Source organism: Danio rerio, chromosome 7 (assembly GCF_052040795.2).
Source record: "Danio rerio strain M-AB ecotype USA chromosome 7, GRCz13ab, whole genome shotgun sequence".
Lineage (NCBI taxonomy): Eukaryota > Metazoa > Chordata > Actinopteri > Cypriniformes > Danionidae > Danio > Danio rerio.
In genome coordinates this window covers 30,652,576-30,666,536 of record NC_141027.1, presented here as the reverse complement: position 1 = coordinate 30,666,536, position 13,961 = coordinate 30,652,576, and the positions used below count along the sequence as shown (strand labels likewise).

The 13,961-nt window shown below is 34.5% G+C and overlaps 1 protein-coding gene across 3 annotated transcripts in view; it reads left to right on the top strand.

The window, feature by feature from the left end:
* The window catches only part of myo1ea (myosin IEa), an 88,913-nt gene that overhangs the window by 62,130 nt on the left and 12,822 nt on the right, over positions 1-13,961 (top strand). For all 3 annotated transcript variants that reach the window (XM_087261274.1, XM_087261273.1, XM_087261272.1), the window contains exons 14-20: positions 181-348; positions 2,027-2,112; positions 4,261-4,342; positions 5,076-5,182; positions 6,072-6,170; positions 6,746-6,890; positions 12,880-12,994. In XM_087261274.1, the coding sequence (XP_087117400.1) occupies positions 181-348; positions 2,027-2,112; positions 4,261-4,342; positions 5,076-5,182; positions 6,072-6,170; positions 6,746-6,890; positions 12,880-12,994 (802 nt within the window). The remainder of the gene's footprint in view (positions 1-180; positions 349-2,026; positions 2,113-4,260; positions 4,343-5,075; positions 5,183-6,071; positions 6,171-6,745; positions 6,891-12,879; positions 12,995-13,961) is intronic.

The following is a 13,961-nucleotide window of genomic DNA, read 5'->3' as shown; positions in this document are numbered from 1 at the left end:
ATATAATTTTGCAGGCTAAGCCATTATATAGATTATTTTCATTGTTATTTATAATAATTTATAATAAATTATAATATTATTTAGAATAAAAAAATTATAAATATATATATTATGTATGTAATTACTATTAGAATGAATACATTTGACAATTTGATTCTTACATTTGTTTTTTTTTCCCAGAATCCTCCAGGCATTATGAGTATATTAGACGATGTCTGCGCTACTATGCATGCGAAGGGTGAAGGTGCAGATCAGACGATGCTGCAGAAGCTCCGAATGCAGATCAACAACCATGAGCACTTTAACAGCTGGAATCAAGGCTTCATCATCCACCATTATGCCGGAAAGGTATTTATACTGTACCTCAAACATGTGTTCATCCACCCCTCCCACTTTTCTGCAGTCTTTTAATGTTGTCTTTTCTGCATCTACATTTCACTGTCACTCCCTGCTTCTCTCCTTCCATGACTTTATCTTAGCCGCTCGTTTACTCTGTTGCCTTGAGGTAGTTTAGTATGTGTGGAACCATCCACATACCCCATACTCAATGAGGCGTGATCTTAGGGGGAGTAAGGGGGGACGTCCACATCCTGCACCATTAGATTTATAATAAGCATGTTTAACAGACAAAGAAATACAGAAAATAAAATGAAAAAACATCTGTATCTTCTAGAAGCAGTTCATCTGGATTGATACAGTATATACAAGTTTATTAAACTACCACACAAATTTATTAAACCACCAAGAATGTACTGTTTGCTCCCATCATCTTATATATTTTATGTTACTGTAATTGTTAAATCACCAGTAAGTGCATCAGAAGGATATAATTGACTGGAATATGAATATTGCTTAACATACCATGAATTTTCAAATGGTCTGTTTCACAATAAAGGCGGGAAATAACAATGAAGCATGTTAATATTTTACTATTCAGATGCCCAGTTACAGTTATTTACTGTATCGGCAGTCCTTAATGGGAAGAAACAAAGTATTAATGGTTAAATGCTACGCTAAATTCATTTCTGATTCTGAAAGAAAATTCTCACATTATAAAAAAACAACAAAAAAAAGAAAAATAATTATATTCAATATTTAAAAGTGTATTTTTGTATTGTATTTTTATTATTATTATTATTTGTTGTATTAATTGTTGTGAAAAAGTGATATTATACGGTTCAAATATTTGGAATAAATAAGACTTAATTATATGATAATTATTAATATTAGTTATTAATTATTCACTCTGATGACGTTCCAAGCCCCTGAGACCTTTGTGCACATTCAAAACACATTCATTTTCTATTCAGCTTAGTCCCTTTATTAATCTGGGGTCACCACAGTGGAATGAACCGCTAACTTATCCAGCACACTCCATACACACTCATTCACACACATACACTATGGCCAATTTAGATTACCCAATTTACCTGTACCGCATGTCTTTGGACTGTGGGGGAAACCGGAGCACTCGAAGCAAACCCAAGCAAACACGGGGAGAACATGCAAACCTTCTTGCTGTGAGGCGATTGTGCTGCCCACTGCACCACCACGTCGCCCCTACGAAACACAAATTAGGATATTTTGTATTCAATCTGAGAGCTCTCTCATCCTCTATTCACAGCAGCGATCATGAGATGTCTAAAGTCCAGAAAACAAAAAACTAACTTATTTAGAATTTCTCTGCACTTCGAACGTCTCAGAACCATTGTTGTCTATGGAGGATATCAGCCCTCTGATATCATCTGCAATATCTTTATTTATTTTCCAAAGATATGCAAAGGTCTCAGGGCGTCAGAACAACATTAAGATGAGTAATTAAGAACAGAATTTTTAGTTTTGGTTGAAGTAACCCTTAAAAACAAACCCTCACTATGTTAAATTTAATTAATATGTGTATCATTTACATTTACATTTAGTCAATTAGCAGACGCTTTTATCCAAAGCGACTTACAAATGAGGACAACGTATCATACAATATCCAGGGCGCACAACTGTTTTAATGCTCTGTTATTTGTCTCTCCAGGTGTCTTATGATGCAGAGGGTTTCTGTGAGAGGAACAGAGATGTGCTGTTCACTGACCTGATCGAGCTGATGCAGAGCAGTGAAATGTAAGTGTCTGACTGTCCTCTGATCGTTCAGCAGCTGCCTGGAACAGCTCTGTCACTAAGAGAACTTGAACTTAATATATGCAGAGCATGAATACAAAAAAGCCAGCTGAAGGCGCAGGGACCACAATAGAAGTGTGCTGGAGATTACCATTGTTTCGTTGAGTCCAAAAGGCCACTTTATCTCTCAAGGGAGTACTGCTGTAGAGCGTGCCTGTCGCTCTTGTGTGCCTCTTTTTGGCCCCAGAAGCCATCTGTGCAAACCGTCTCCTCCTGCAGACCCTTTGTGAAGCATTGTGGGGGTCCACTTTCAGACGGCGTTCAGACACGTGCTGTCATGCATATATGCAGACATACACTTCCTTTACACCAGCCAGAAGGTCTTGGAAGAAAGAGATTTTTTTTGGTTAATTCTGTGATGAAGCCGGGTTTCCTTTCCTTCTGCACAGCTCCACCCCCTGACCTTTAACCCTATAAAGAGCTTTAAAAACAAACCATGCTGAGCTTTTTAGATTCATATTTGGAAAAATGCAAATTTAACATAAAAAATAAGCTTAATATCGCCATTTAAGTCCTCCATAGTATGTCACAAAGATACTTTTTTTCATGTATTTTGGACAGTTGTACCTGACAAAAAGTCTATTTGTTGGTGAAAAATAAAATAAAATCAAATATCCATTGGTGTAAAACATAAGCATGGGTGTAAAATAGGCTGCTGGTAGCCCTAAATAAAATTTTCATGTTTTCAGTCATTATAAATATGTATTTTTTTCCCCTGTACTTCACAAAAAGAAAAATCTGAACAAACTATAAAGTCAGACCTAAACAAAAGGATTTATATATAACGGCACTTTGAAATTTAAGTAGAAGTACACAGAACATTTTAAGTGATAAACTGACTTCTGAAAACTTCTGGACAATTCAGTACTCCCAAATGGTTTTAGCTTGTTCATTGTGCCCATAAAAAAGAGTGGATGTTTTTTTTTTGTTATGGAAGAGGTGTGAATCTTCACTTGCCTTTAATTTTAGTTACATTCAGAGCATAGTTATTTGATTATAACATGACAAATTATTAATTTAATAACCACAGTATTGGTTGGTGTTCCTTGTCTTGATTATCAAAAGTAAAATAGATGATAATAACAAATAGTTGAACAGCATAAGAAAGTAAAATAGGCTGCACATCTCAAGGCATTACAAATATACATTTATTCTCTCATATTCACAGACAAATTTAACAGTACTAGGAACAATAGAAGAAAAAAACAGAAATTCAGTATAAAAATTTATTATAAACGCCAAAACTGAACCAATGTATCTATAACGGCACTTTGAAATTTAGGTAGAAATACACAGAACATTTCAGAAGATATACTGTGACTTCTGGAAACATCTAAACTGATTTAGCTTGTTTATTCTACCAAGAAAAGTCCTGTTAATGTCACATCACATAAATTAGATGTCTATGTTAATTTGCTATGTAACCACCTAGAGGTGGTTGTGTTCGATTTGATATACAGGGCACACTTTTTAATTTTAAAATAAAAAAATTACCATTTTTTACTCCAATGCTATATTAAAACAACAATAAAATAAAGTAAAATTACATTAAATTAAAACCTCAGTTTAATAGAAGCATTCACATTATTTTTTCTTTCTTATTTTTATTTAGAACACAAAACTGAAACATAATGCTCAAGACTTTTGTTTCTGGCAGACATACAAAAACATTCCCATATTCATTGTGATTCCTTGGTAAAACGATTATATTGCACAGTTCTATAACCAAACTAACACCTTCGAAATCTGCCCAAAAACACACTTCTTCATTTTCAGTTCCACACACGTACACTGATATTTGTTCAATGAATATTAAAATAGCATATAGATACTGCAAGCAAACCAGTATTAACACATATACAATACTAATATATGATCAAGCTCAGTAAATAGAATAGACAGTGAGTCAAACTCAAACCCTATACAGGTGTCGATGAACTCTCGCAGAAATGTAAGTGACCCTGGTCTCTAGCTGAGAGACTTGATTCAAAACATTCCTGTCTGTTACAGTCTGTGTTTCTCCTGCTGTATATTCCTTTCACTGTCTGCCAACACCGAATCAATCCTGTCTGCTTTGATTCTCATCATCAGAGCTTTCATCCGTGCCCTGTTCCCAGAAAACCTCAATGCTGAGAAAAAAGGCAGACCAACTACTGCAGGGAGTAAAATTAAGGTGAGTTCAATTTAAGGTTCTTTGAACCAAATTGCAGGTACTCTCTGACCCAGTTTTACACCTGCTGTTATGATGCATTTTGGTTTATCAAATCACAAGTAGGACACACATTCCACACTGTAAAATCGAGCAAAACAATTCATTAAATGAAGTGAGTTCATTTGGCTTAAATTTTTTATGAAAGTTCATTGTACTTAATAGAAACGTGTTACATGAACTTGTGATTGAGCTCACTTAACCATTCAGATTTTTAGTTTCCAGCATGCTTTGTGTCAAATTAAGTGTTATTGTGTATTTTTGCACAAGATTAAAGAAGGCAGATATGATTTAATGTGAGATTTAAAGAGGTGTCAGTAAAAATAAAAATTGTAAAACTCTACTTAGGTTACAGATCAAGTTAAGCCAACAAAACTTTAATGGTCTAAGTAAATGTGACTATATGTGAGGCAAGGAATATTTGTAATATATTAGTAAGAAAAAACTATTAAATCAAAACTACTTAATTTATTTAAGGCAATGAGTTTATGCAATTTAATTAAGTAAACTTAAATGTTTAATTACAGTGCAGTTTATAATCTCTTTGTTTACTTCTTTTAACAACTTTTTTTTACATTTTTTGAGAGCAGTGTCTATGGATGAGTGTATATATGAGCTAGCTTTTTCCAATGTTTCTACTAGGCTTCTGTTTGTGTTTAATTTTCTTGTTGTAATTAATTGCTTTATTTTTTGACAGAAACAAGCCAACGATCTAGTGAGCACCTTGATGAAGTGTACGCCTCACTACATCCGCTGTATCAAACCCAACGAGACCAAGAAGCCCAAAGACTGGGAGGAGAGCAGGTGAGAGACCGGAATCATGGAAAAAGTTTCATTCTTCATTTAGGATCACATTCAGTTCAGCTCAAGTACACAACCAAGATTTTGATGTATTTTCACAGCAAAATGCAATAATTGAAGGAAATAACATAATTCCTAGGCTGCTAATATAAAAATGTTCCTGCAAAATCATGAAGGGACTCCACAACACTTACAAATCTTGGGTAATACAGTGATATACTGGAAAATATTGCACAGAAAGTCTTTTAAAGTGTTTCAATTTGTTAAAGTGATCATAATATTCATGTTAGAGTTAAATGAAATCAATAGTTTGAGTGAGAAACATCTTTACCAAGTAGTTTTCACATATTAGCTTCTTTTTAGAAGTAGGAATCGTTTTGGGGAAAATCACAACAGAATTTCTAAAAGCAATATTGATGCATCCTTTCTGAGCAAAAGTTTTCATTTTACTCCAAAAAAATAACCTAGCAATGTCTTGATTTTATTTCTCAGTATGGTTGTTTCTTTCACCTTTTTTGTTTACTTTTCCTGCCTTTCTCCTCTTTTGCCAGAGTGTTTTTGGAAGTAATGTGGAATGAAATGTTCTGATCCGGTACAACACATTGTTCAGCCTGTAACGGTCTTCCTGTTATGAGGATTTGTGAGCATTGTTCAAGGCGGCCAGTATAATTAGCGCTCACACTTCATTCTCAGGAAGTGTATTCATGAGATTTGCATTATTAAGTGTTTTTTTCTTTTTTGTTTTGGAAAGCCTAATGAGGAAACCTCAAGTAATGCCTTATTTGTCTATGAAATTGTAACAGGCTGAGAAGAATTTCTGTAAAGGGGGTTTTTGAATTTGTCGTAAATAACCTTCCTTCCTTTTTTCCTTCCTCTCCATCTTTCCCTCCAGAGTGAAGCACCAGGTGGAGTATTTGGGTCTGAAGGAGAATATAAGAGTACGACGTGCAGGGTATGCTTACAGAAGAATCTTTCGCAAGTTCTTGAACAGGTAAAGACCGTTTCGAAATCATTATCAAAGTTGATTGCTCTTCATGCAATATCATTGAACAAGTGATTTTTTATTTTAGTCACAACTGGTGTCATAATCTTCTGGGAAGACACCACATTTCCACTTCAGAAGAAAAAGGAAGAGAGGTTTTAAAGTTAGAAGTGTGTGTTATGGCAATATTAGTACTATAAATTTTGGTTCCTCTTCGATTATGAGCCAAACGTTGGACCGTTTCTTCTGTGTTATCTCATTGTGAAGTGGACATGCGTCATTTGAGTTTATTTAAGAGTCTAATTCCTCCAGTTACTTCAGGTTTCGCGGGGCTATTAACTTTTTACAGAAGTAAAAGCCTGAAATACTCTTTATTGTATCAATATTATATGCCTTGTTGGTTTTAAAGTCAATATTTTACACATATACAACCACACATACACAGACACATTCTCTGCCCTAATGATTTTACACTATCAACAGAACATTTTGTACTTCTATATAATTGAAAAAAATTTACATGTATTCAAATATTTAAGATTTTGTTCATCAAATGATAAAATTGTCTTCTCTCTGTGCATCAGGTACGCCATTTTAACGAAGGAGTCATGGCCGACGTGGCGTGGCGATGAGAAGCAGGGTGTGCTGCACCTCCTACGCTCAGTAAACATGGACCAAGACCAGTATCAGCTCGGACATACCAAAATCTTCATCAAAGCCCCTGAGTCGGTAAGACTTGACTAGTTTGAAAGTTTTAATCTAAAAATCTAAATCTAAAAATGTCAACATTTAGTGACAGGATATTTTATAGCATTTTACCAGATTATTTATATTTATACAGTGCCTGTAGAAAATCGTCATACCTTGTGAAAATCTATACCTTTACTCACATTACACCCTGCTTTCAAAAGACCTTCGGGATACAGTTGTAGAAAGGCACAGGTTAGGAGAAGGCTACAAAAACATTTCAAAGGCTGGAAAAGGTATGTGAAATACGATTTGATTTCAGACTTAGGACAAATGAAGTAACTATTTCAAAGGGGTTTGATCATTTTCTAGAAGCACTGTATATTTAAAAAATAGTGACGCACAAAACATTTTGCAGCTGTAAATATACATGCATTCATGCTACATTTGAACTTTATTAAACTGCGCCACTTCCATTTGTTATGGAGTGGAAAGATTTTTGTTGATAATTACTTTATCTGACTGATAACAGCCCTACAGTCTTATTAAGTTTTGGAATAATTAATCAAATGGAGGAAATACATTTAACGGTTGACAAATCTAAAGAGGTAGTTTACCCAAAAATTGGAAATGTCGGTAATACCTTTGTTTAGGTCACAGTTCACAGTAATAACAAACCATTAACTAACACTCCCAGCTTAATAAATGACTAATTAGCTGTTTATTAATAGTTAGTAAGGTAGATGTTGGGTTTAGGTTTTGGGTACGATTAGGGATGCAGAATAAGATTATACTTTATAACGACTAATGTACAGTTAATAGCTTAATTATAGGCAGGTAATAAGTAGGCCCACATGGAATCTGCGCACACAGAAATCTGCAGATTTACAAAGATTTTTGGCCCATCATTGTTTTAAATTCATTTCACTAATATTATTGTGATAAAATAAAACATATGAAAAATGTTCATATGATTTATTTACAATACAGTTTTTAAAGTTATAGTTTCTATCTTTTAGTAGAGATATTATATGAGATACTTACTTTGTTTACCAAATATGTGGATCTAATTTGATTTGTATTGTAAACATATTTTATTTTTATTTCATATATTAAATTTTTTTATTTATGATACTCCTAAAATCATTCTGCATAAATCTGCAGATTTTGCTAAAAATTCTCCGTAGAAATAGCAAAAAATGTCCACAGATTTGGTCTGCCCTCTAGTAATAAGCTAATATAGCGTGAATTGTGACCTAAACTAAAATGTTATCAAAATGTCTGTTAATTACTCACCCTTATGTCATTCCTATTCCCTGAGACATTTGTTCATCTTCGAAACACAAATTAGGTTTTAAATGAAATCCATGAGCTCTCTCATCCTCCACACACAACAATGATCCTGAGAGGTTTGAAGTCCAGAAAAGGAAAGCAAAAACATTTAATGTGCCTTGATCTGACAAAGACAGATTTTTTGTGCACAAAACCATTATTGGAGCTTCGTATGATTACAGCTGAGTTACTGTCTGCATTTTGACAATATTTTTGGTTCCTTTTCTGAACTTTGTTACTTTCATCAGCTCTCGAATTTCATTTAAAATATCTTAATTTGAGTTTGATGATGGGACGAAGGTCTCAGGGTTTTCATTATTGGGTGAACTAACCCTGTAATGTGGTTATTATGCTTTAAAATGATTTGGACATCAATAGAAGTAAATTTAAGTATGCAATGCACCACTTTAATCATGTAAAATGAGGTCGGCGCCTATAGCCTAGTGGTTAGTGTGTCGACATATAGCACCCAGGTGCTTGCAGCAACCTGAGTTTGATTCCTGGCTTGATCCTGCCGATCCTTCCCCTCTCTCTGCTCCTCATACTTTCCTGTCTGTAAATCTCCACTGCCCTATCAATAAAGGTGAAAACCCGTATAAAAAGTACTGTATAAATAATTAATCATTGCTAAAGTTTCTATATATATTTTGGACTGTTCCATAATAATGGAACCATGGTGACTCAGTGTTTAGCACTGTCGCCTCTCGAAGAAGGTCACTGGTTCGAGTCCTGGCTGGGCCAGTTGGCATTTTTCTGTGCCGTTTGCATGTTCTCATCATGTTTGTGTGGGTTTTCTCTTGGTGAACTGAATTCCTAAATTGACCGTAGTGTATGAGTGTGTGTGTGAGAGAATGAGTGTGTATGGGTGTTTCCCAGTACTGGGTTGCAGCTGCAAGCACATCCACTGCATAAAACATATGCTGGAATAGTTGGTGGTTCATTTCGCTCTGGTGACCTTTGAAATAGAGAATAAGCCGAATGAAAATGAATGAATGTTCCACAATATGTGATTTTAAGGTAAATATTTAAAGCTTAAATGTACAGCATAATATTAAGAACGATATACACCAGCAACAGCTAACAAAACCTTGCTACTACAGCATGTTGAACATCCTTGCTTACTTTGATTAAGATGTAACATCAGAGCAAGTTGTGCTGTGAAGAGCGCTGATGAATAGTGGTCAGTCAGCAGGCAAGCAGGAGGGACACTGGTCCCACGTCAGCACTGTTAGGTCAACATTACTCTGGATCTGATACACAACTGCAGTGCTGTGGTAAAGCAGCTTCTGTTATGTCCAAGACAGCACTGCTTTTTCCACTGCCTCTTTTTTTTCCCGGCCTGGCTAATGAAAGCACTGCTTGTGGATGTGCTGTGATCTCACTGTTGACATTTAGATGTACACACGTATACATAGACGCACAGAATAAGGCTCTGTGGCTCAGCATGAATGCAGCAGATTATGCGGAGATGTGCGACTTTGGCATGGAGGTGTTAAAACGTGGCCTTTTGCCTCTTCTGTGTGTGTGATATTAAATATAGGAGGGCCCAGATTTGGACCGCCCACTCTTTCAAAAACAAAACTCCTTCTCAGATAAGGCGCTGACACCGAGTAATTAGTTCATGACTACAGGAATTTAGTGAGAGAAAAAGTGAGAGGGAGAGTGTGTTGTAGGGTCTTTGCCAAACAATCTCTTTGATCCTACTTAGAGCTGATGAAGATGAGTTTTAGGGTGTGTTCATGCTTCGCCGGTTTTGGTTTGATTAAAAAAAGAAAAAGTGTTAAAATGTGATAAAGAAATAAAACTCTGCCGTTCAATCCCTGGCCAAACAAAGGGGACCTGAGACTACTGAAAACATGTGCTTATATTTCTTATTAATATTTTATTGAAAATTTGGATTTAAGATTATCTTAGCATTATTTTTGATTAATAGAAATAATCGGCAGCCATAACAGTACTGGACAATATATTATGAATGGTGTATGGCAGTTCGCCACAGTGGAATGAACCACCAACTTTTCCGGCATATGTTTTACACTGCAACGTTTCAGCTCCAACCAACTACTGGGAAACACCCATGCACTCACACATACACTCCGACCAATATAGTTTATTAAATTCACCTATACAGCATGTCTTTGAACTGTGGGGGAAACTGGAGCACCTGGAAGAAACCCACGTGAACATGTGGAGAACATCTAACTCTACACAGAAACACCAACTGACCTAGCCTGGGCTTGAATCAGCAACCTTTCTGCTGTGAGGCGATGGTGCTGACCACTCCACCACCATGCCACCTCATATCGCAATATAAATAGATGAATAGCAAAATATTGCAAGGTTAGATTTAAATATCACGCAGTTCTAATTTAGATTGGTGTCTTCCATATGGCTTCACATCTCACACACAGTTCTGATTTCTAATTTGTAAATGATTTTGTAAACGAGAGATCTAGATGTTTCCTTGCAGTTTAGTTGTTTTCTGCAGCTATGGTTGTAGAACAAAAAAAATCTGTGTTTTTTGTAATCAGGCTTAGAAAAAACTAAACAAATCAAGATTGTTTTTAATCGGTTTTTGTATTAGTTATCAGCTTGACTGGTAGTGTATATCACTTGCGACCTTTAAACACTCATCTCTAAATGCACCAGACAATTTCTTAAACTCCATGCTACAAGGACTCAATAAATAAAGACAAGTGCTTACTTGTGAATGCACCACAAATCATATTGCACTGCTTTAATTTATTTATTTATTTTTATTAAGAGATTTTTTATTATTTTATTAAGAGACAGTGTACATTAATCAACATTCCCCAAGAATGTAAATGTACCCAACTTAAGGTGTTTTCGTTGGCGGCCCCTTTGCCAGTTAAAGGCCTATATTAATAAAATAAAATAAAAACTATAAACAATATTCAAATTCACAACAAAAAACAACCACAACAACAACAATAGCAAAAAAAAAAAAACTAAACAGTTTTTCATCTAACATTTTAACTGCTTATTTACATAATAATTCCAGAGGTTTCAAAACTGTAGATTTTGTGTTAGACCAACTTATCAGACAATAATTGATATGAGAGACCATAAAGTTTAAATACATTTTGCAAATATATTTAATAAAGAATTTCCGAATAAGCTTAAAATTAACTATATACATTTTTACCTTGTTACACACCTTTTTCAAATGTGTTTTAAAACAAAGACATGAGTCCAGATAAACACTAGGTATTTACATTCTGAAACAATTTAAACTTTCTAATAACATTCGATTTTTATCATGTCCTTTAGACTAGTACATGCAAAATGTTTTTGACACATTTCATTTAAAGTAACAGTGATTCAGCCACGCTGTTACTTTTGTTAAACCATCATTCAAGTTCATTGTAACCTCTTCAACATTTTTACCACACATGAAAATGACTTTATCGTCAGCATGCATAATGATTTTGCTCTGTTGACACACCATTGGTTAATCATTACTGTACATGCTGAAGAGTATTGGCCCCAATATTGACCCTTGTGGAACGCTGATTGCATTCTTGTACTTGCTTTCTTAAACTTAAAAACATCTTTTTCACAATATCCTGCACAATATTATACTGTATTACCCAAAGTTCTTGTCGGTCTTACATTATGTCTATTGTTGTTTTTACCTCTCCAAATGTGGGCTAGTTTGTATAAGTTTAAGCAGTGTCCAATGTCGTGTTCATATTTATGTAGCACTGGAGACACATAATTTCACTCCACTTTCTGTCCACACATGTAGCACATTGACAGTAAAGCTCAACTTGACTCAGATTAATGGTTATAGATATCATGCAAAAGTTCCATACACTTGGCACATTTATTTTAACCATTTAAATGTCTTATTTTCAACTAATGTAAAGCATCCTTGCCCAATAAAAATATACATTATTTATTTATTTTAAATACAAAAAAATGCACTCACACTAGACTTTAAAACCGGACAGTAGGTCTTTAGGACAGTAGTTAATAGTTTTAGATATTTTAGTGTATTATTTTAACCAAAATAGTATGTTTTATGTTTTAATATTATATGTAAAATATTTATGTTTGACTTTTTTTTTTATTTTTCTAATGGGATTAGCATGAAAATGACTGTCAAAGGGATCTTTGTGTCTGTATGTTTGTTAGCGTGTGGGGTGAAACACAAAGAGGATTTCATTACGTGTTTGCTCATATTATCTCGTCCTTTGCAGCCGCTGTATGTGTGTGTGAGAGAGAGAGAGTCAGTGCCAGGACTGTGATAATGATAGGATCTGATGTTTAGTCTAGAGTGCAGCAAAACTCTGACTGTTCTGAGGACATACAGGAAGCACAGTGAAGCTACACAGTGCTTTGAGCATTATGGGAAGACCACGGGACATTTAGACAGCTGCTTGCTGAAAAAGTTGCCATATAGAAAGAGAGAAGTTACCACATGAAGGCCGGGATTAACTGATCCCACTTTGTGTCATAATAAGCCGTGTCTGTCCTCGGCTGTTTAATGTCTTAGATGAACAGTGACCTTTAGTGTAATGGACAACATTTCACAGCTCTATTCTCTTTTGTTATGCGGGCTATTAAATTTGAAGTCAGTAACAGCATGGTTTCAGTGCCTAATTCATTAGATTGATTCAAACCGACATGTTTGCGAGTTCGTTTGATTGATTCCTGCAATATTTTTTGTTTACAGCTATTCCTGCTGGAGGAGACGAGAGAGCGCAAATTCGATGGCTATGCCAGAACCATTCAGACTGCCTGGAGGAAATATTGTGCACGCAAGAAATATGTTCAGATGAGAGAGGAAGGTAGGTTTAGACTTTAGATTTAGATAGATAGGTTTAGATGAGTTCAAATAGTGGATGTTATACAGTATACATGCACTCACACACTAAAACAAACTAATTATAGGAAAGTGGAAATCAATGTTATTTGACATGGCAAAAAATGTCAACTTCTGTGTTTTCTCTGTATATCTTTGGAATCTGAACACAACTCCTGATCTAAGCTAAATTATTAAGTTTAAAAGTAATACTACACAAACTAAAGGCAAACAAAAAACCGGCACATCTTTTCTGGGTGTTCACGTTTTGGTGGTAATTCAGTTTTGGAATATAAATAAATTTGTAAATAAAAATTTTGTTTTACAATATAACTTTTTATAGTTCTAATATAGTTCTAAATCTCAATGACCGCAGTGTTTTTAAAAGCACAATAAACAAAATTGCAGATATTCAGTTAAATTCAGATTTTTTAACATTTTTTGCCAGAAATCAACTGACTATTATACATTTACTATTACTACTATACGGTGCTCAGCATATATATAAGTACACCCCTCACCAATCTCTCTTTTAAATACATATTTTCAATAGAAAGCTGTTCAATATAATATTTGTGCATATACTGTACGTTAGATTAGTCATTACTGAATAAAAATCTGGAGCTAATCTAACAAATTAACCTTCTATGTTATATAAAATATTAAATACAAATTTAAAAAAAGAGGAAAAATCAAGAGAAGCAAAAAAGTTTTTTGAAATTTAGTTGAAATTTTGTAAGTTGTAATTCATTTTTGCTACATTTTGCTTGAATTTATTTGTATTATCTTTCACTTTCTAAATATGTTTGGTCACTAAAATATTATTTTATTAAATATTTCTGTTTAATAAATCTGTTTTGTTTAAATGCACCAAAAATACACTGCCTATATTCACTGAGAAACAGATACAAATATTGATTTTCAAACTGGGGTGTAGTCAATTATGCTGAGCA